This window comes from Mirounga angustirostris, unplaced genomic scaffold (assembly GCF_029215605.1).
Source record: "Mirounga angustirostris isolate CCGP_5_RB_7025 unplaced genomic scaffold, mMirAng1.0.hap1 SCAF_12, whole genome shotgun sequence".
NCBI lineage: Eukaryota > Metazoa > Chordata > Mammalia > Carnivora > Phocidae > Mirounga > Mirounga angustirostris.
Window position 1 is genome coordinate 53,306,238 of NW_026991720.1, and position 22,065 is coordinate 53,328,302.

Genomic DNA, 22,065 nt, shown 5'->3' on the forward strand with positions numbered 1-22,065 from the left:
ATAAATAAATAAGTTCTTAAAAGTTGACAGGGGAAAATTAGGTCACCTACAAAAAATGAAGAAATGGACTTCATATTAGTAAAAGAGCTGCAAGAAAATTATACAGCACTGCCACTAATATTTTGAGTATCATTTTCAACCTAAGATCCTGTATTAGCCAAGCCATCTACTAAGTTGGAAAGCAATATAAGGCCACTTTCAGACCAATTTACTTCCTAGAGCTTTACTGTAGGAAGTATTTCAGAATGTTTTCCAGCAAACAAGTAAACCAAGAAAAATGAAGGCAGGAGATCTTGAGAACAGTGGATCAAAACCAATACAGCAGGGAAGAGAAGTCTCAAGATTATACCTATGCAGCAGTCTTAGAAAAGAATCAGACTGATTAGAAAGCTGGAACCTCCAAAGAAAAGGAAAAATTGGATGAAGCTGTTTTTATTCCTTAAAAGGCAAAATAACAAAAGGAAGTGATAAAGTTAGCCAATGCAAGGGGAAAAAAGGCAATTAGAAACTTCAAGAAAAAAGAGGAAAGGATATGTAATCACACTCATTACATCAGAGTCATATTGTAATTACTGTTTATTGGTTTTCCATTTTAAGAACTAAGCTACTAGGGTGCCTAGGTGGCTCAGTCAGTTAAGGGTCCACCTTCGGCTCAGGTCATATCTCCGGGGCGAGTCTGGGATCAAGCCCCAGCCCTGAAGAGAAGCGGGGCACCCTGCTCAGCAGGCAGTCTGCTTCTCTCTCTCCCTCTGCCCCTCCGTCCCCCTTCACCTCCCCACCCCCGCTCATGCTCTCTTTCTCAAATAAAATCTTAAAATATAAAAGAACTAAGCCACTAAAAAAAAGGAACAGTGCTTATTGGAGAGAAAGTAAACATTTTAACATCAAGAGAAAGAGAAGAGAGATAGTAAAATTTATCTAATTCTCGAGAAGTTAAGAGGTGAAACAATATGGAATGAAGGACATACATGCTAATATCTGTACCACAGAGTGGTGAGTCAAGAGATAGTGTTAGGCCTGCACTCAGTTAAAAAAATTTGAATGTTGTCAGATGGTGTAAATTGAGGTAAATTCTTAATTTGCAACGCAGGAAGTCAAGAGATAGTGTCTACTATTGATAGATCAGTAACAATAAGCATATTTAGCTATATAACAATCATCACAGGAAGAACACAAATGCAAAAACAGTTACAAAATTAAATATGGTTCTCTTGGGTATTAAAACAAGGGATGGGGCAAAGAGTCCCCTAAATATTTATATATGACATATCTAAAATATATAAAGAATTCTTAAAATTTAACATCAAAAAAAAATCTGATTTAAAAAATGGGCAGAGGACAAGAATAGACATTTTCCCAAAGACAACATACAAATGGCCAACAGATACATGAAAAGATGCTCAGTATCACTAATCATCAAGGAAATGCAGATCGAAACTCCAATGAGCTATCACCTCACAACTGTCAGAATGACTGGCATCAAAAAGACAAAAAATAATTCTTGGTTAGGATGCAGAAAAAAGGGAATCCTCGTGCACTGTTGGAGGGAATGTAAACTGGTGTAGCCACCGTGGAATATACTATGGAGGTTCCTTAACAAACTAAAATAGAAATAACATACAATGCAGTAATTCCTCTTCTGGGAAGAAAAGGAACATTAACTTGAAAAGACATAGGCTCCCCTACATTTACTACAGCATTATTTACAATAGCCAAGATCTGGAAACAACCCAAGTGTCCACTGACAGATAAATGAATAAAGAAGATGTGGTATAGACTGACAATGCAATATTACTCAAGCAAAAAAGGAATGAAATCTTGCCTTTTGCAAAAGATGGATGAAACTAGAGGACATTACACTAAGTGAAGTAAGTTAGCCCAAAGACAAATACCATAGAATTTCACTTATATGTGCAATCTAAAGAACAAAACAAAACAAAAACAGAATCATAAATCCAGAAAACAAACTGGTATTTGCCAGAAGTGGGGTGGAGGGAAATAGGTGAAGGGGAGGCAAAATAAGTGAAGGGGATTAAAAGGCACAAACTTACAGTTATAAAATAAATAAGTCACAGGAATGTTAAAGTATAGAATAGAGAATACAGTCATAACTGTACAATGACAGACAGTAACTACTTACTGTGGTGAGCATTTCATAATGTATACAAATGACAGATCACTGTGTTGTACACCTGAAACTAATATATAATGTCAACTATACATCAAATAAAAAAATTAATTTTAAAAAGCAAGCCCCTTAACATTGTAACCTCTATGATTTAAATTTTTTTGTATATTTTATTTTTTGAAGTAAACTCAACATGGGGCTTGAATTCATGACCCTGAGATTAAGAGTCCTGTGCTCTACTGAATGAGCCAGCCAGGTGCCCCAATGATTTGATTTTTAAATACCAGGTACATGTATCATTTGGAAATTCAAAAAAATTTTTTTCCTCAAAAGCAAAAAAATTGGCATTATTTTCAAAAGTGAATAAAAATAACTCGTATCTTCATTCACACTAGGTACTGAGTTTTTACTCAGTGTAGTGGTTGGCCTTTAAATAAAACATCATTCTTGGAATGAATGGCCAAGGCTTTCAATTTAACATTTAAATGCTTAATCAATACTTATTTGTTTCAAAAGATACTGTTTCCTATTCTCTTCAAAAATTTTAACAAATACTTAGAAGTTACTGTATTCAGTCACTAGAAGTAATTTAAGTATACTGGTATTAAGCTTAACAGTTTTCAACGTAATATGTTTAATTACACAATTTTGTGTATGATGTATTCAAGATGTTTGAAACACTGAAAGTAAGCTTAACATACATTCAATTCTGAATTATTCCAGCTTGTAGAAGATTATAATGGTGTGAAACATTAAAAAAAAGGAAAATACGCCTTCAAATCATTAGTGATTTGATTTTAAAGTATATGTGTATATGAATCCTTGGATAAATTTGTTTTGTGTATCTCTATGAGTTGTGGATAGGTAATAAGAGAGACTTTAGAGTCTCATATTTCTCAAATAAAATGATGAAATCACAATGTGAGTTTCCAAATCAAAGAAAGTGGCAATTTTTCCTGTCTTCCTTAACTTGTCCCACTGCTAATCCAGAGTGGAAATATTGCATCCTAACATTCTGACATAAACAGCAGAATATTTTCTTTTAAAACAGACATCAATACTGTTATGGGATTAATCACACTATATTTGCCAATATCAATGGTGAGGTGGCATTATTAGAAGCCCCAATGCAATACCATAAGGAAACCTTTTAAAACTTAAAAAAAAAACCCAAAAAACTAAAATTCTTAGTTTTAGTATTATGCTAACTCAGGAATTCAGCCAGTATACTAAGACTCATTTGCCTATTAATTTATTTACATATCAAACTAAACTTTTAATAAATTTAACATCTATTTTTTGTTTTCTGAGACAATTTTCTGATCTGTAAAATGAAGCTAATTATCTACCTCACAGTGTTAGAATTAAAGGAGATAATTTATTTGAAACATGTAATGCATAGTAGCTGATCAATACATGTCAATTCTATTTCCTCTTCTATCCCACATGTACCTTGGTATAAGTTAAAGGTTAAAGTCTAATTAGAAAATTTATCCCAGGGGAGGAGCAAGATGGTGGAGGAGCAGGAGACCAAAATTTCGTCTGGTCCCAGGAATTCAGCTAGCTAGGTATCAAACCATTCAGAACACCTACAAACTCAACAGGAGAGTGAAGAAAAGAATAGGAGCCACTCTGAACAGAAAAGCGACCAGTTTCTGGAAGGTAGGACGATCGGAGAAGTGAATCCGAGGCGATATTCAGGAAGACAGACGGTGGGGGGAGGGAGCCTCTGTCAGCCGGCTACTGGCAAGTGACAGAGCAGCAGAGCACAAAATCGGAACTTTTAGAAGTTTGCTCCGCTGAGGGACGTTGCTCCAGTGGCTAAGTGGGGGGGGGGGGGGGGGTTGGAACATTCCCCGGGACAGTGTGGTCTCAGGACCCTCAGGGTCACAGAAAGACCGGGGGTGCCTGAGTGTGGCAGAGCTCCCAGCTATCGGAGTGGGGAAGCCAGCTGAAAAGACGGAGCCAAGGCGTGAGCTCTCAGCTCGGGGTTGCCATAAACTGTGATCCACGGCACAGTCGGGCCACTGCTCTTCCAGCAGGGACCCAACAAGCAGCAGATCTGGGGAGACTCCCCTTCCTCCCCTGGGAGGAGCAGCGAGGGAGTGCTATGTAGGAATCTGCTGGGTTTGGAGACTCCAAACGGGGTCATGTGCCAGAGACAGAAACACTCAGTCACAGGCCGGGTGAGCACGGAGTGCCACCAGAGACCAGGAGACAGGAGTGATGGACTGCTTTTCTCTAGGGGCGCACTGAGGAGTGGGGCCCGGAGCTGTCGTCTCCTCTGGGACCAGAGATTGGGAGGCCACCATTTTCACTCTCGTCCTCCAAAGCCGTACAGAAAGCTTTCAGGGAACAAAAGCTACTGAGAGCAAACCCGAGCAGATTACTTAGCCTGGCCCCTGGCAAGGGCAATGCAATTCCGACTCCAGCAAAGACATTAGAGAATCACTGCAACAGGCCCCTCCCTCAGAAGATCAGCAAAAACATCCAGCCAAGACCAAATTTACCGATCAATGAGAATGGCAAAACCCTAGCACTAGGGGAATATAGCACACAGAATTCATGGCTTTTTTCCCATGATGCCTTAGTCTTTCAAAGTGACTTTTTAAAATTTTTTTTCTGTATTTTTTTAGTTGAATTTTTCTTCGTTCCTTTTTCAACCATCTTATCAATTCCGTTTTAAAAATCTTTAATTTTTCATTTTTACAGTCATATCTCTTCATTGTATTCAACCTTACTTTTTGTATATATGTAAGTTTTTCTTTCTTTAAAATTTTGGGATACAGTTTCTTCTAACAGACCAAAATATACCCTAAATCTAGTGTATGACGTTGTCCTAGTCTCCTGCCTGATCACATTCTTTTTTAAAAAAAGTTTTTTTTTTTTTTTAAAGATTTTATTTATTTATTAGAGAGAGAGAAACAGCATGAGAGGGGAGAGGGTCAGAGGGAGAAGCAGGCTCCCCACTGCGCCGGGAGCCTGATGTGGGACTTGATGCCAGGACTCCAGAATCAAGACCTGAGCCGAAGGCACTTGCTTAACCAACTGAGCCACCCAGGAGCCCCTCTCTTTTTAAAATTGTTTTTCTTTTTTCAACTTCTTATCAATTCCTTTTCTAAAATCCTTTTTAATTTTCATCTTTACAGTCATATTCCATCTCTTTATCGTATTTACCCTTATTTTTGCATATATGTAAAAGTTTTTCTTTCTTTAAAATTTTGGGAGGCAATTTCTTCTAACAAACCAAAATACACCGAAAATCTAGTGTGTGGCTCTGTTCTATTCACCAGCCGATCATATTCTCTTTTTTTTTTCCCCCTTTCTCCCCCCCATGTCCTGTTTCGGGTCTCTTCTGATTTGTTTAGTGTATATTTTTCTGGGGTCGTTGTTACCCTTTTAGCATTTTTTTTTGCATTTTGTTCTCTCATTCATCTATTCCCCTCTGGATAAAATGACAAGATGGAAAAACTCACCTCAAAGAAAAGAATAAGAGGCAGTACCAACTGCCCGGGACTTAATCAATACAGACATTAGTAAGATGTCGGAAATAGAGTTCAGAATAACGATTATAAAGATACTAGCTGGGCTTGAAAAAAGTATAGAAGACACTAGAGAATCCCGTTCTGGAGAAATAAAAGAACTAAAATCTAACCAAGTCAAAATCAAAAAGGCTATTAATGCGGTGCAATCAGACATGGAGGCTCTAACTGCTAGGATAAATGAGGTAGAAGAGAGAATTAGTGATATAGAAGACCAAATGACGGAGAATAAAGAAGCTGAGAAAAAGAGAGATAAACTACTGGATCACGAGGGGAGAATTCGAGAGATAAATGACACCATAAAGCAAAACAACATTAGAATAACTGGGATCCCAGAAGAAGAAGAAAGAGAGAGAAGGCCAGAAGGTATATTGGAACAAATCACAGCAGAGAACTTTCCTAATTTGGGGAAGGAAACAGGCATCAAAATCCAGGAGGCACAGAGAACACCCCTCAAAATCAATAAAAATAGGTCAACAACCCGACACCTAACAGTAAAACTTACGAGTCTCAGAGACAAAGAGAAAATCCTGAAAGCAGCTCAGGACAAGAGGTCGGTAACCTACAACATTAGAAACATTAGACACAGACTATCAGATTGGATAAAAAAACAAGACCCATCAATATGCTGTCTGCAAGAGACACATTTTAGACGCAAAGACACCTCCAGATTTAAAGGGAAGGGGTGGAAAACCATTTACTATGGTAATGGACATCAAAAGAAAGCTGGGGTAGCAATCCTTATATCAGACAAATTGGATTTTAAACCAAAGACTATAATAAGAAATGAGGAAGGACACTATATCATACTTAAAGGGTCTATCCAACAAGAAGATATGACAATTGTAAATATCTATGCCCCTTAAATGGGAGCAGCCAATTATATAAGCCAATTAATAACAAAAGCAAAGAAACACATTGACAGTAATACAATAATAGTAGGGGACTTTAACACGCCCCTCACACAAATGGACAGATCATCTAAGCAAAAGATCAACAAGGAAATAAAGGCTTTAAATGACACACTGGACCAGACGGACTTCACAGATATATTCAGAACATTCCATTCCAAAGCAACAGAATACACATTCGTCTCTAGTGCACATGGAACATTCTCCAGAATAGATCACATCCTGGGTCACAAATCAAACAGTACCAAAAGATTGGGATCATTCCCTGCATATTTTTGGACCACAATGCTTTGAACTAGAATTCAGTCATAAGAGGAAAGTCGGAAAGAACTCAAACACATGGAGGCTAAAGAGCATCCTACTAAAGAATGAATGGGTCAACCAGGAAATTAAAGAAAAATTTAAAAAATTCATGGAAACCAATGAAAATGAAAACACAACTGCTCAAAATCTTTGGGATGCAGCAAAGGTGGTCCTAAGAGGAGAGTATATAGCAATACAAGCCTTTCTCAAGAAACAAGAAAGGTCTCAAGTACACAACCTAACCCTACACCTAAAGGAGCTGGAGAAAGAACAGCAAATAAAGCCTAAACCCAGCAGGAGAAGAGAAATCATAAAGATCAGAGCAGAAATCAATGAAATAGAAACTAAAAGAACAGTAGAACAGATCAACGAAACTAGGAGCTGGTTCTTTGAAAGAATTAATAAAATTGATAAACCCCTGGCCAGACTTATCAAAAAGAAAAGAGAAATGAACCAAATCAACAAAATCATGAATGAAAAAGGAGAGATCACAACACCAAAGAAATACAAACAATTATAAGAACATATTATGAGCAACTATATGCCAACAAATTAGATAATCTGGAAGAAATGGATGCATTCCTAGAGATGTATTAACTACTAAAACTGAACCAGGAAGAAATAGAAAGCCTGAACAGACTAAGGAAATTGAAGCAGTCATCAAAAATCTCCCAACAAACAAAAGCCCAGGGCCAGATGGCTTCCCAGGGGAATTCTACCAAACATTTCAAGAAGAATTAATACCTATTCTTCTAAAGCTGTTTCAAAGAACAGAAATCGAAGGAAAACTTCCAAACTCATTTTATGAGGCCAGCATTACCTTGATCCCAAAACCAGACAAAGACCCCATCAAAAAGGAGAACTACAGACCAATATCCCTGATGAACATGGATGCAAAAATTCTCACCAAAATGCTAGCTAATAGGACCCAACAGTACATTAGAAGGATTATTCACCATGACCAAGTGGGATTTAACATCTGCAAATCAATCAATTTGAAAGAATACATTAAAAAAAGAAAGAAAAAGAACCATATGATCCTCTCAATAGACGCAGAAAAAGCACTTGACAAAGTACAGCATCCTTTCTGGATTAAAACTCTTCACAGTGTAGGGAGAGAAGATACATACCTCAGTATCATAAAAGTCATCTATGAAAAACCCACAGTGAATATCATACTCAATGGGGAAAAACTGAGAGCTTTTCCCCTAAGGTCAGGAACACAGCAGGGATGTCCACTATCACCACTGCTGTTCAACACAGTACTAGAAGTCCTAGCCACAGCAATCAGACAACAAAAAGAAATAAAAGGCATCCGAGTCGGCAAAGAAGAAGTCAAACTCTCACCCTTTGCAGACGATATGATACTTTATGTGGAAAACCCAAAAGACTCCACCCCAAAACTGCTAGAGCTCATACAGAATTCAGTAAAGTGGCAGGATATAAAATCAATGCACAGAAATCAGTTGCATTTCAATACACCACCAACAAGACAGAAGAAAGAAAAATTAAGGAGTCGATCCCATTTACAACTGCACCCAGAACCATAAGATACCTAGGAATAAATCTAACCAAAGAGGCAAAGGATCTATACTCAGAAAACTATAGAATACTCATGAAAGAAAATGAGGAAGACACAAAGAAATGGAAGAACATTCCATGCTCATGGACTGGAAGAACAAATACTGGGAAAATGTCAATGCTACCTAGAGCAATGTACACATTTAATGCAATCTCTATCAAAATACCATCAATTTTTTTCAAAGAAACGGAGCAAATAATCCTAAAATTTGTATGGAATCAGAAAACACCCCGAATAGCCAGAGGAATGCTGAAGAAAAGCAAAGCTGGCGGCATCACAATTCCGGACGTCAAGCTCTATTATAAAGCTGTAATCATCAAGACAGTATGGTACTGGCACAAATACAGACACATAGATCAATGGAACAGAATAGAGGGCTCAGAAATGGACCCTCAACTCTACGGTCAACTACTCTTCAACAAAGCAGGAAATAATGTCCAATGGAAAAAAGACAGTCTCTTCAACAAATGGTGTTGGGAAAACTGGACAGCCACATGCAGAAGAATGAAACTGGACCATTTCCTTACACCACACACAAAAATAGACTCAAAAGGAATGAAAGACCTAAATGGGAGACAGGAGTCCATCAAAATCCTAAGGGAGAACACAGGCAGCAAACTCTTTGACCTAAGCTGCAGCAACTTCTTCCTAGAAACATCGCCAAAGGCAAGGGAAGCAAGGGTAAAAATGAACTATTGGGACTTCAACAAGATAAAAATCTTTTGCATAGCAAAGGAAACAGTCAACAAAACCAAAAGACAACCGACAGAATGGGAGAAGATAGTTGCAAATGACATATCAGATAAAGGACTAGTATCCAAAATCTATAAAGAACTTATCAAACTCAACACCCAAAGAACAAATGATCCAATCAAGAAATGGGCAGAAGACATGAACAGACATTTTCCCAAGAAGACATCCAAATGGCCAACAGACACACGAAAAACTGCTCAACGTCGCTCGGCATCAGGGAACTCCAAATTAAAACCTCAATGAGATACCACCTCACACTAGTCAAAATGGCTAAAATTAACAAGCCAGGAAAAGACAGATGTTGGAGAGGATGTGGAGAAAGGGGAACCCTCCTACACTGTTGGTGGGAATGCAAACTGGTGCAGCCACTCCGGAAAACAGTATGGAGGTTCCTCAAAAAGTTGAAAAGAGAGCTACCGGGCGCGTGGGTGGCTCAGTTTTTTAAGCGACTGCCTTCGGCTCAGGTCATGATTCTGGAGTCCCAGGATCGAGTCCCGCATCGGGCTCCCTGCTCGGCAGGGAGTCTGCTTCTCCCTCTGACCCTCCCCCCTTTCATGCTCTATCTCATTCTCTCTCAAATGAATAAATAAAATCTTTAAAAAAAAAAAAGAAAAGAAAAGAAAAGAGAGCTACCCTATGACCCATCAATTGCACTACTAGGTGTTTACCCCAAAGATACAAATGTAATAATCCGAAGGGGCACATGTACCCCAATGTTTATAGCAGCAATGTCCACAATAGCCAAACTATGGAAAGAGCCTAGATGTCCATCAACAGATGAATGGATAAAGAAGATGTGGTGTGTATATATGTGTATACACACACACACACACACACACACACAATGGAATATTATGCAGCCATCAAAAAAATGAAATCTTGGGGGGTGCCTGGGTGGCTCAGTCATTAAGTATCTGCCTTTGGCTCAGGTCATGATCCTGGGGTCCTGGGACTGAGCCCCACATTGGGCTCCCTGCTCTGCGGGAAGCCTGCTTCTCCCTCTCCCACTCCCCTGTTTGTGTTCCTGCTCTCGCTATCTCTCTGTCAAATAAATAAATAAAATCTTATAAAAATTAAAAGAAAATGAAATCTTGCCATTTGCAATGATGTGGATGGAACTAGAGGGTATTATGCTAAAAAAAATAAGTCCAAAGACAAGTATCATATGATCTCACTGAGAAGAGGAATTTGAGAAACAAGACAGAGGATCATAGGGGAAGGAAGGGAAAAACGAAACCAGATGAAACCGGAGAGGGAGACAAACCATAAGAGACTCTTAATCTCAGGAAACAAACTGAGGCTTGCTGGAGTGGAGCATGGTGGGAGGGATGGGGTGGCTGGGTGATGGACACTGGGGAGGATAGGTACTAATGGTGAGTGCTGTGGATTGTGTAAGACTGATGAATCACAGACCTGTACCCCTGAAACAAATAATACATTATACGTTAATTTAAAAAAAGGAAATTTATCCAAATTATTAATCTATTCAACAATTAAATACTGAAACCGAAATGTATATCAGATACGTTCTAAGTAGAAGGTAGTTGTTCTATGTAAAACTTAGAAAAAGAGCCGAAACTTACAAAAAAGAAAACTTTAAAGCCATTAGAAGAAAATGTTTTTAAAAACTTTATGATCTTGAGGGGCAGCTGGGGGATCAGTTGGTTAAGCATCTGCCTTCAGCTCAGGTCATGATCTTAGGGTCCCGGGATCTAGCCCCGAGTCAGGCTCCCTGCTCGTGCTCTTGCCTGCACACATTCTTTCTCTAAATAAATAAATAAAATCTTAAAAAAAAAACCAAAACAACTTTATGATCTTGGGATAAGAGAGGATTTCATTAAAAATAAGAAAAGCAAAGGATAAGAAAACATATCTGACTAAATAAAAATGTACAAATTCCATGTGGCAAAAAATAGCAAAAAGACTAGCAATATAGGGGGAAATTACAACATGTAAATCAGTAAGAAAAAGGAAAACAACCCAAAAGAAAAGTGAGCAAGGAAATAATCAACAGAAAAAAAATATATAAATGACCAATAAACATGAAAAGATGCTTTATATCTCATGGATAACCAGGAAAACTTCTACTTTAAAAAATGAGAAACCATTTTAGATTTACAAAAACTTTTTTTTTTTTTTTAGCAATGCGCATGTTTTCATTTATTTGTTTTTTAAAGTAGGTTCCACACCCAATGTGGGGCTTGAACTCACCACCGTAAGAGTTCCATGCTCTACCGACTGAGTCAGCCGGGTACCCCAGGACAACAATTTTCAAAGGCTAACACTACTGAGTATTGGTGAACACACAGCAAACTGGAAACTCTCAGTCACTGCTAGTGAGGCAGAGGTGGTAACAGCCATTTTAGAGATTCTTTAGCAGTTATCTAGCAAAACACATAAATTCTCTGTGATCCAATAGTTCTACTTCACATACATGTTCACTGTATGTTCACAGCAACAAAGTTTGTGATAGCAAAAAGCCTAATGATAATTTAAGCAGTAGAGGGAATGGATTAATACAGTATGGTAGAGTCATGTAATAGCATACCATATAGCAGTAAAAAAGTACTACAAACATGTATATATTCATTTATACATACATATATATGAACTCAGATCTTAAAATATAATGGTAAGTGAAATAATACTGTATCATTTATGTAAAATTTCACAACACATAAAATAATATTTTACACATATGTCTATGAACCATATATGTAAGAGTATTAAAAACTCTACTAAAAACTTACACTTTAAATTCATGGTAGCTATTTTCTTTGAGAGGACAAATATAATGTCAACTTTGTATAATTTGCCTTATCAAAAAATAACACATAGATTAACAGCTCTCAGTTCTAAGTGAGAGGTATATATTTGCTATATTAATCTTATACTTTAGTCAATTTTCTAAATTATTAAAAAACCCCAAAACTAATAAAGGTCACCAATAACATTATAATTCAACTCTCTTAACCTTTTTAAATACTGACAAAAACGAATATATGTGAATTCAACCTGCTAATACAACAAGATAAGCAAATGGAAATGAATATAATTCATGTTACATAATTATGCTGATAAACCTTACAAAAAGTAGAATAAAATATATTTCAGAAATGTAAAAAAATTTGATCTTAAACATCTTTCATAAAATCACTAAAGTAAATTGTCTTTAATTTGTATATTTCCAATTTGATAGCTAAACTATCCTACAATTTTCATTTAAACACTAAAAAATAAGTAAAATGTACAAGCCCTAAAATAAAACAACTAACCTGTATGGGTTCTTCTATGTCTCTGAAGCTCATCACTCCTTGTGAATCTTTTGCCACAAAACATCCAGTTGCATACAAAAGGTCTTTCTCCAGTATGCCAGCGAAGATGTGCTCGTAGGTGAGATGTTTTGCCATAAACTTTTCCACATCCTTCAATATGACAGATATGCTGTTTCTTTTTTCCTGGTTCATTACTGCCTCTAACAAAAACAAAAACCAAATGTTAATTACACTCCCAAACACCAAGCTTGTAATTATGGGAAAAAAATAAAAGGGAATCAAGGTTCTTAAATGATGCATTTCTGAATGGGTTTTTAAAATCATGATGCTACAACTGTAGTTCAAAATCAGAAAATTTTCAATTAAAAGAAGAGTAATGTACTAAACTCAAAACTGCTATGAAAACATGTTTATCCCACAGAGTTCATGTTCTACCATGGACTTCATGTTCCTTCCCTAATAGGCTCTTCCCTTGCAGGGGAAAAAAAAAATCTCTAAGCTTTTCAAGACACTTGAAAATTCTTCTCTAAATACTCAAATGGTAATTCCCATTTAAAAAAGTAAGGTTCAGAGTTTCACTTCCAGCAAGCCTGAAGAGCTTCATGGGCCTACTCCCCAGTGAAAATTATTAAAAAACAAACAAAACAAACAATGAATCATGAAACACTACATCAAAAACTAACGATGTAATGTATGGTGATTAACATAATAAAGAAAAAAAATTTTAAAAATTTAAAAAATAAAATAAAAAACAAAACAAATACCATATACAATCTCTGGAAATGGTTCTATGAACATACAGCACATAAATAAATAAATACTCAAGAAAATAAGAGTAAGAATAGTGAGGGTCTGTAGTAATTGAACCAAAACCCAACCCTCTCTGAGCCCTCTGTCCCGTCACCTCCTCCGACATAGAAACACTCTAGACTGGTGCAGCCAAGAGCAGGGTTCCCTTTTCTCACCTCCCAGTTGGAGGGTTATCTCCCCAGGAAGGGGCAAGATGTCAGAACTTCTCATTCTACTCCCAGTTATCTGTTGCTAAGGCTAAGTTCCAGGCAAGTATGGCTGACAGGTAGGGAACTCTGTTCTCCACCAAACCCAACTCCTGAGACCTCGGCTCTGCCTTGGATAGGGCACAATGAGAATAGTGCAGTACAGATAATCCTTGACTCAGCTCATTTTTAGTGTATACAGTAGAACTGCCAAGTCAGCAGAGGCAAGGCAAGAAAACCCGAGGCTACTGCTGCTCGCTTGCCACCACTCAGCTCCTAGAGCAGGGATGCCGCTCAGAGAGAAATGTGCCACTATCCCAACCATGACAGGAGCCATGACAAAGAGATCTTGGCCAGGGAGAGAGCACAGCATAAAACAGAACTCCAAATCTCTTCCCAAAGGAATTGAATTCATGTGCAAACAAAGTGTGAAAAAGTTTGAGCCTAAGGGCGCTCACAGCCAAGACTGTTGCAAAACACAAATGGGAGGAGACTAATAGATACGTTGGAGAAATAGGCAAAACTATAGGCTGACTAGGGTGTCAGAAAGAAGGGAGAAAAGAGGCAGCTGGGAGTGGCCCTCCAGAGTCAGAATAAATCTCAAACACAGACATGTTGATCTAGTCCTTAAGAAGAATCTGAATAGATCAGTCTGTAGAGTAATACATGTTACAGGGCACTGTGGAAAACAATAGAGCCATCAGCTGACAGTGGAGTTTAAAAGCTGGGTGTGGTCAGGGACAGGACAGTCAAAGATCCCTCCCAAACCATGTCATCCAGGGTCACTAAGCATACCCAATTCTGCATCCATTGAGGAGCAACATGCTTCATGGGGGTGGGGGGGGCGGTAGGGGGCATTCACCAAAATAACCCAGCCAGTCACTAAATAAGCAAGCAAACAGTAGCAATAAGCCAGGGGTCGGGAAAGGCAGGGGAGGCAGTACAAAGCTGCTACAATATATTAAACCAACCAGTTTCCAACCAAAAGTGAGACATGCCAAAAGTAAAAGAGGGGAATATGACCCATACACTAAAAAAAAAGCAAGTGAAACTATGACAGCAAACAGATTTAACAAGACTTCAAAGTAGCCATTAATAAATATGTTTAAAGAACTAAAGGACACCATGATAGAAAAAGCAAAGTATAATGACAATGTCACATCAAATGGAGAATATCAATGAAGAGTTACAAATTATTTAAAAAAAAAAAAGGGAAACTGTGGAGATGAGAAGTACAAGTGAAATGAAAAATTTACTAGGGGGACTCAAAAGAAGAAGAAATAGCAAAATTCAACATAGATCCATAGAGATTATGCAATCCAAAAACAGATAAGAAAAAGAACAAAGGAAAATGAACAGGGTGCCTCAGAAATGTGGGACACCAAAGTAATGAGTGAGGGGCACGGAGAGGAGAGGAGGGGAGGGGAGAGGGGGAAGAGAAAATGCAGCAGAAAAAATATTCAAAGAAATAGCAACTGCCTTCGCCTCAGGTCATGATCTCAGGGTCCTGGGATCGAGCCCCACATCGGGCTCCCTGCTCGGCGGGAAGCCTGCTTCTCCCTCTCCCACTTCCCCTGCTTGTGTTCCCGCATGTGGATCTACACATGCAGGAAGTTCAACAAACTCCAAGTAGTATAACTGCACAGATCCACAAATAGACACTTTATTTTTTAATTTTTATTTTTTTAAGATTTTATTTATTTATTCATGAGAGACAGAGAGAGAGACAGAGGCAGAGGGAGAAGCAGGCTCCCCGCGGCGCAGGGAGCCTGATGCGGGACTCGATCCCAGGACCCTGGGATCATGACCTGAGCCGAAGGCAGACGCTTAACCGACTGAGCCACCCAGGCGTCCCAAATAGACACTTTATATACTAAAAATCCTGAAACCCAAGGACAAAATCTTGAAAGCAGCAAGGGAAAAATAACTCCTCATTTACAAGGGAACCTCAGTAAAAGAACTGACTTCTCAGCAGAACAATGGAGGTCAAAAGGCAGGGTGAAAACATGTGCAAAATACTCATGAGAAAAAAAACTGAAACAAGAAGACTCTACCCAGCAAAACTACCTTTAAAAAATGAAGGTGAAATAAAGATACTCAAAGATAAACACAGAATTTGTTTTGAGCAGACCTGCTTTGCAAGAAACTAGACTAAAAAAGTTCTTCAGGTTGCATTAACTGAACCCAGAAAGTAATTCAAATGTACACAAAGAAACAAAATAGCACCAGCAAGGGTAATTAAGTAATTATAGAGGACAGTGTAGTGCATATTTCTTGTCTTACCAGATTTAAAAAGTAATTTTATAAAACAATATGTGTAAAATGTATTGTCAAGCCCATAACATTATAAAAATGTATATATTTAATGTATTTGCAGTAACAGCACAAAGCAGGGAGATGGGAGCAAAGCTGTAGTGGGCCAAGAATATGATGCCATAAAGGAACTCAAATATCAGGAACAAATAAAAAGAACTAGTGATAAAATTAACATAGCAAAAGTTATATATATACTTGTTCATCTTCTCAACTTCTTGCCCCCCCGCCCCCAATGTCAGAGTTCTTGGTCAGGCATGAAAACACTTTAAAACAAGTCCTTGGCAACCTCCAGATTATTCTTGGTGATCCTATATCCCTCTGGCCTCTCAACTTCCTTTAAAGATACAACATTATATAAAGTAGTAATTTATAACAATATATTGTTGGATCTGTAACACTTACATAATATATAACAATATACATAATATTACATAATATATAATAACATCACAAAAAGAAGCAAAAGGGAATACACTTACAAAGAAATAACTTTTCTATAATTCACTGGAATTAAGTTAATTAAGCTGATTATGACAAGACATATATGGTAAGGTCAAGAGCAACTACTATGGAAATAACTCAATATAGTGAAAAAGTCATTAACAAAAATAAAATGCTACTTTACAAATTAAAGTGTTATATTATATTCACCTAACGCAAAAGAGGGCAGTAAAGGAGGGAGAGAGAAAAAGACATGAGACACAAAAAAACAAAAAGCAAAATGAAAGACATAAATTCAACCATATCAATAACATCAAATGTAAATGGATTATACAATCCAATCAAAAACACATTTTGTCAGACTGGATTTAAAAAAAAAAACCAACAGGAGCACCTGAGTGGCTCAGTCAGTTAAGTGCCCATCCGACTCTTGGTTTTGGCTCAGGTCATGATCTCATGGGTCATTGGATCAAGCCCACATGGAGCTCCACACTCAGCAGGGAGTCTGCTTGAAGGTTCTCCCCCTCTGCCCCTCCCCCCACTCTCATCCTCATTCTCTCTCTAATAAATCAATCTTAAAAAAAAAAAAAAACACAAAAAACTAAGATCCAATTCAAAGACAGAAAGATATAGGGAGATTCAAGTAAATCAATTAGGCAGAAAAGCAACAAGGAGACAGAAGACTTGATAAACTTGACCTAACAGACATCCATAAAACACTCCATCAAACAGTAGCAAAATATACATTCCTTTCAAGTGCACATAAAATGTTCTTTCAAGATAAATCATACACCAGGTCATGAAACAAACCTCAATAAAAGACAGAAATAATGGCACAGTATGTTTTCTGACCACAGTGTCATGAAAGTAGAAATCAATTATAGGAAGAAACTGGAAAATTTACAGATATCTAGAAATGAAATACACTCCTAAATAACCAGTGGGTCGTAAAAGAAATCCAAAGGGAAAGCAGGAAATACTCTGAGAAGAATGAAGATACATCATACCAAAATTCAAGGGATACATGTAAAGGTAATACCTAGAGAGAAATTTTTAGCTGTAAATGCCTACATTAAAAAAGATCTTAAATCAATAACCTTCCATCTTAAGACAATGGAAAAAGCAAATTAAATCTAAAATAAAGCAAACGGAAGGAAATAAAGAATAGAGCAGGAACTAATGAAACTGAGAATACAGAAACAACAGAGAAAAATCAATGAAACCAAAAGCTGATGTGACTTGATTTTTGAAAAGGTCAACAAAATTGAACAAGCCTTTAGGTAGACTGACCAAGAAAAAAAGAGAAGACACACATTACTAGAATCTGAAATGAAAGAAGACTTATTACCAACCTTACAGAAATAAAAAGAATTATAAAAGAATACCAAGAATAATTGTATGCCAATTACTTAAACAACTTAGATGAGATGGATAAATTCCCCAAAAGACACAAAGTACCAAAACTGACTCAAGATCAATCAATCAGAAAAAACCCTTACCAGTAAAGAGATTAAATTAGTAGTCAAAAAAATACCTGTAAGAAAAGCCCAGGACCTAGACAGTTTCATTGGTGAATTCCACAAAACATTTAAAGAATTATTACCAGTTCTTCACAAACTTTTTCAAAAATTAAAACTGGAGGGAACACTTCCCAACTCATTCTATGAGGCCCATATTACCCTTACCAAAAGCAAAGACATTATAAGGAAACTACAGACCAATTATCTCTCATGAACACAGATGCACAAATCCTTAACAAAATACTAGCAAACCGAATATAGCAATACATAAAGAATTATGTACCAAGACTAAGTTGGATTTATTCCACAAATTCAAGAGTACTTTAACATCTGACAATCAATTAATATAACACACCATACTGACAGAATAAAACACAGAAACTATGTGATCATCTCAACAGATACAGAAAAGCATCTGACAAAATCCAACAACCTTTCATGACAAAAATACAATGAAGTAGGAATGGAAAGGAGCTTTCTTCATCGAGGGCATATATGAAAAGCTCAGAGCTAATATCATACTTAATGGTGAAAGACTGGACCCTTTTCCCCTAAGATCAGGAAGAAAACAAGGATGTCCACTTTTGCCACTTCTATTCAATGTTATACTATAGGTCTGGACAGAATAATTAGGTAAGAAAAAGAAATAAAAATCATCCAGAGTGGAGAGGATGAAGTGAAACTATCCCTATTTGCAGATGACATGATCTTACATGTAGAAAAACCCTAATGAATCCACTTAAAAACCATTAGAACTAATAAAAAGAGTTCAGTAGGTTGCAGGATACAAGATCAATAAACAAAAATTAACTGTATTTCTATACACTTGCAATGAACAATAAAGAAAAAGGTTCCATTTACAATAGCCTCAAAAATAATAAAATACTTAGGAATAAATTTAACAAAACAAGTACAAAACTTATAAGCTGAAAACTACAAAATAGTGTCAAAGGAAATCAGAGATCTAAATAAACAGAAAAACACATACCATGTAAAAGGATCGGAAGACAATAGTGTTGAGTTGGCAATATTCCTCAAACTGATCTAAAGATTCCATACCACCCCCATCAGATCCCATCTGCCTTCTTGGTAGAAAGTGACAAGCTGATTCTAAAATTCACATGGAATTATAAGTGTCTCTGTCACTATCAAGAAAGTAAAAAGACAACTCTCTGAATGGGAGAAAATATTAGCAAATCATGTAACTGATAAGGGACTTGTATCTAGAATATATAAGGAGTTATTACAATTTGATTTAAAAAATCTAATTTAAAATGAGCAAAAAAAATCTTTTTTTTTTTTTTAAAGATTCATTTATTCATTTTAGTGAGAAAGAGAGAGCACCCAAGCAGGGGGAGGGGGAGAGGAAGCGAAATCCTCAGGTAGACGCCCCACTGAGCGTGGAGCTCCACATGGGGCTCAATCCCTGGACCCTGAGATGATGACCTGAGCTGAAACAAGAGTTGGATGCTCAACCAACTGAACCATCCAGGCGCCCCTCTTTTTTTTTTTTTTTAAGATTAAAATGAGCAAAAGATCTTAATAGACATTTCTCCAAAGAAGATATACAAATGGCCAATAAGCACATGAAAACATACTTGACTAATGAAGTCATCAGGAAAATGCAAATTAAAACCATACTGAGATACCACTTCACATACACACTAGGAAAGCTGTAATCAAAAAGCCAAATTACAACAAGTGTTGGCAACAACTGGAATCCTCATACACTGCTGGTGGGAATGCAAAACAGTACAGCTACTTTGGAAAATAGTCTGGCAGTTCCTCAAATGGTTAGACTTAAGAGTTACTATATGGACCATTAATTCCATTCCTAGGTATACACCCAAGAGAAATGGAAAACCTATGTCCACACCAAAATTTGTATAAAAAAGTTTAAAGCCAACAGGTGGAAAAATTCCAAGTGTCCATCAACTGATAAATGGATTAAGTAAAATACTGTATATCTATACAATGGAATGTTATTTGTTCATTTAAAAGAATGAAGTACCAATACCTAATACATGCTATAATATGGATAAACCTTAAAAATACTATGCTATGTAAAGGAAACCAGTCATGAAAAAAATCACATATTACATGATTCCATTTATACGCATGTCCAGAATGGCAAATGCATAATGAAAGCAATTTGTTTAATGGCTGCCTAGAGCTGGGAGGATTGGGGGCGAGGGGGTGATGGCTAAGAATACAGGGGTTTCTTTTTGAGGTGATGAAAATGTTCTAAAATTGTGATGATAAATGCACAGCTATGCGAACATACTAAAAACCAATGAAATGTAGATTGAGGGAATTGTATGGTATATGAATTTTATATCAATAAAAATAAAATTTTTACATAATAAATGAAACAAGAAAACCATTACAAAAAAGTATAAGGTACATGGTAGAAGACCACTAAAACTCCATTCCTAGACTAGTTCAATTTAATCCCTGTCAAAACAACACTGTATCTCAACTTTGCGCTACAAAGCTAGTGACATTCTAGTGATCAAAGTACCCAGCCAATGGCTTGGTTTTAACTATTTTATGCCTTCCAGAGAGATAAAGTTGGTAAAAGAGCATTTACCTTCCTTCTCCTTCCCTACAATTAGGACAGGAACAGGCAACTCTTCGAAGCCTCTTGCCAGGCTGCACCTCTTGATCAGAAGCTTGCTGGCCTTGCTGCAAATGCACTTGTGTGAGTTGGTCAGGACTAACAGCACCTATCGTTGCGTTAGCAATTCCTCCAACTGCTACAGTTACAGGAGCTATTGTGGCTTGTTGGACCTTTACTCCATCTTGTCCTTGCTGCTGACCTAAAAATTGGGGGGGGAGGGGGAAAGAGTATTATAATGTTTTCTATTTCTAAAGAAAGGATTAAAAAAAATTCCATGTGGACATTTTAAAGCTAACATATTTGTTCTAACAGTTAATCTGTGTAAAATACAATAGCAAAGGGGTTAATGATTTTTACTATGCAAATCCTCCTGAAATATAATATTCTCATTTAAGTAGCTCAGGCTGCCTCTCTATCGGGTTGGTGGGACTATACATAAATCATTTAACCTCTGGTGGCTTCAATTTCTCCATCTGTAAAATGAAGATAGTAATACTTGCCACCTACCTACCTCACCAAAGTGCTGTGAGCATTCATGAGATACTATTTGAAAAGCACTCTGAGATCCTCAGATGAAAGATGCTGTATCCACTTCCACAGTAAGCAGCATATCTCATTCACTTCAAGAATATATAGGAATGAAAAGTAACTAAACAAATTATTAAGTTTTATAGATATTTCTCATTCCTCCATACTTTAAAATGAAGCAAACATCTCTTTATTGAGGCATCTTTTTTTTAATTATGCACAGTGAGTTAAGTAGTTTTTTAAAATGTAAAACCATCCATGATTATTACATACTATCACTATAATCATAAAACAGACATTTACGGTATTACTACTTCATTCACTCATGTTATGTAGCTTAGACTTACTTTACTTCTCAGGTTAGTATATATACCAACTTGGCATCTTCACTTAAAGAAAACTATGATAAATAATACATAATATAACCAAAAAACCCCCATCTACTTTATCTATGGTTTAAACTGATCCTGAAGTGCAAGTGAGTATGCCTTATAATGATCCTTTCTTTCAACATGGTTCTTTCTCCACATCAGGTATGGAATAGCAGAAAACACCAATTTATAAAGTAATGCTCCCACCTCCGAGAGTTGATGTAAGAATTAAACAAGTTAATTTTTACAAACCCCTTACCACAGTGCCTGGTACAGAACTGTTCATTTGTTAGCTATTATTGCTGAGTCTCCACTGAGTTAGGTGGCAACACAAGAATAAAATACGGTAGCAGAAATAAACACGTGAGTACTGGGTGTAAAACAAAAGGGCTTATTTCAAAGCTGCATATGTAGTACTTTAAACATGGAGAGCAACCAAGAAAAGAAAAAAAATTAACGAGTGAGGAAAGAGTACACATTTTCTAAACAAAACTAAACCTCTGATTGTCTCAGCCAAAGTCAATCTCATTCTCCTCTGTGTATTCAAAACACTCTGAAACCTTTGGAATAGCACGAATAACTATAATACAAATAAAAAATGTCTTTTGCACTGTTTTAATAAGGATACATATTTTAGTTTTTCTACTAAAATTTAAATTTCTGATCATCTTTGAATTAACATACTGTGATAGGTAAAGCAATGCAAGTAAAGTCAGATGTGAATTCATGTGCCACTCAATGACCACGCACTTGAGTATCCTCAAGTTTCCTCACCTCTTA

The 22,065-nt window shown here is 36.9% G+C and overlaps 1 protein-coding gene across 3 annotated transcripts in view; it reads right to left on the reverse strand.

Moving 5' to 3' along the window:
- SP4 (Sp4 transcription factor) overlaps positions 1–22,065 on the reverse strand; it is an 87,897-nt gene that overhangs the window by 21,613 nt on the left and 44,219 nt on the right. For all 3 annotated transcript variants that reach the window (XR_010406504.1, XM_045864593.3, XM_064575182.1), the window contains exons 4-5: positions 20,357–20,585; positions 12,495–12,694 (exon numbers count right to left, since the gene is read on the reverse strand). Coding sequence is in view for 2 of the 3 variants with exons in the window: in XM_045864593.3 (XP_045720549.1) it covers positions 12,495–12,694; positions 20,357–20,585 (429 nt within the window). In the remaining variant the exon portion in view is untranslated. The remainder of the gene's footprint in view (positions 1–12,494; positions 12,695–20,356; positions 20,586–22,065) is intronic.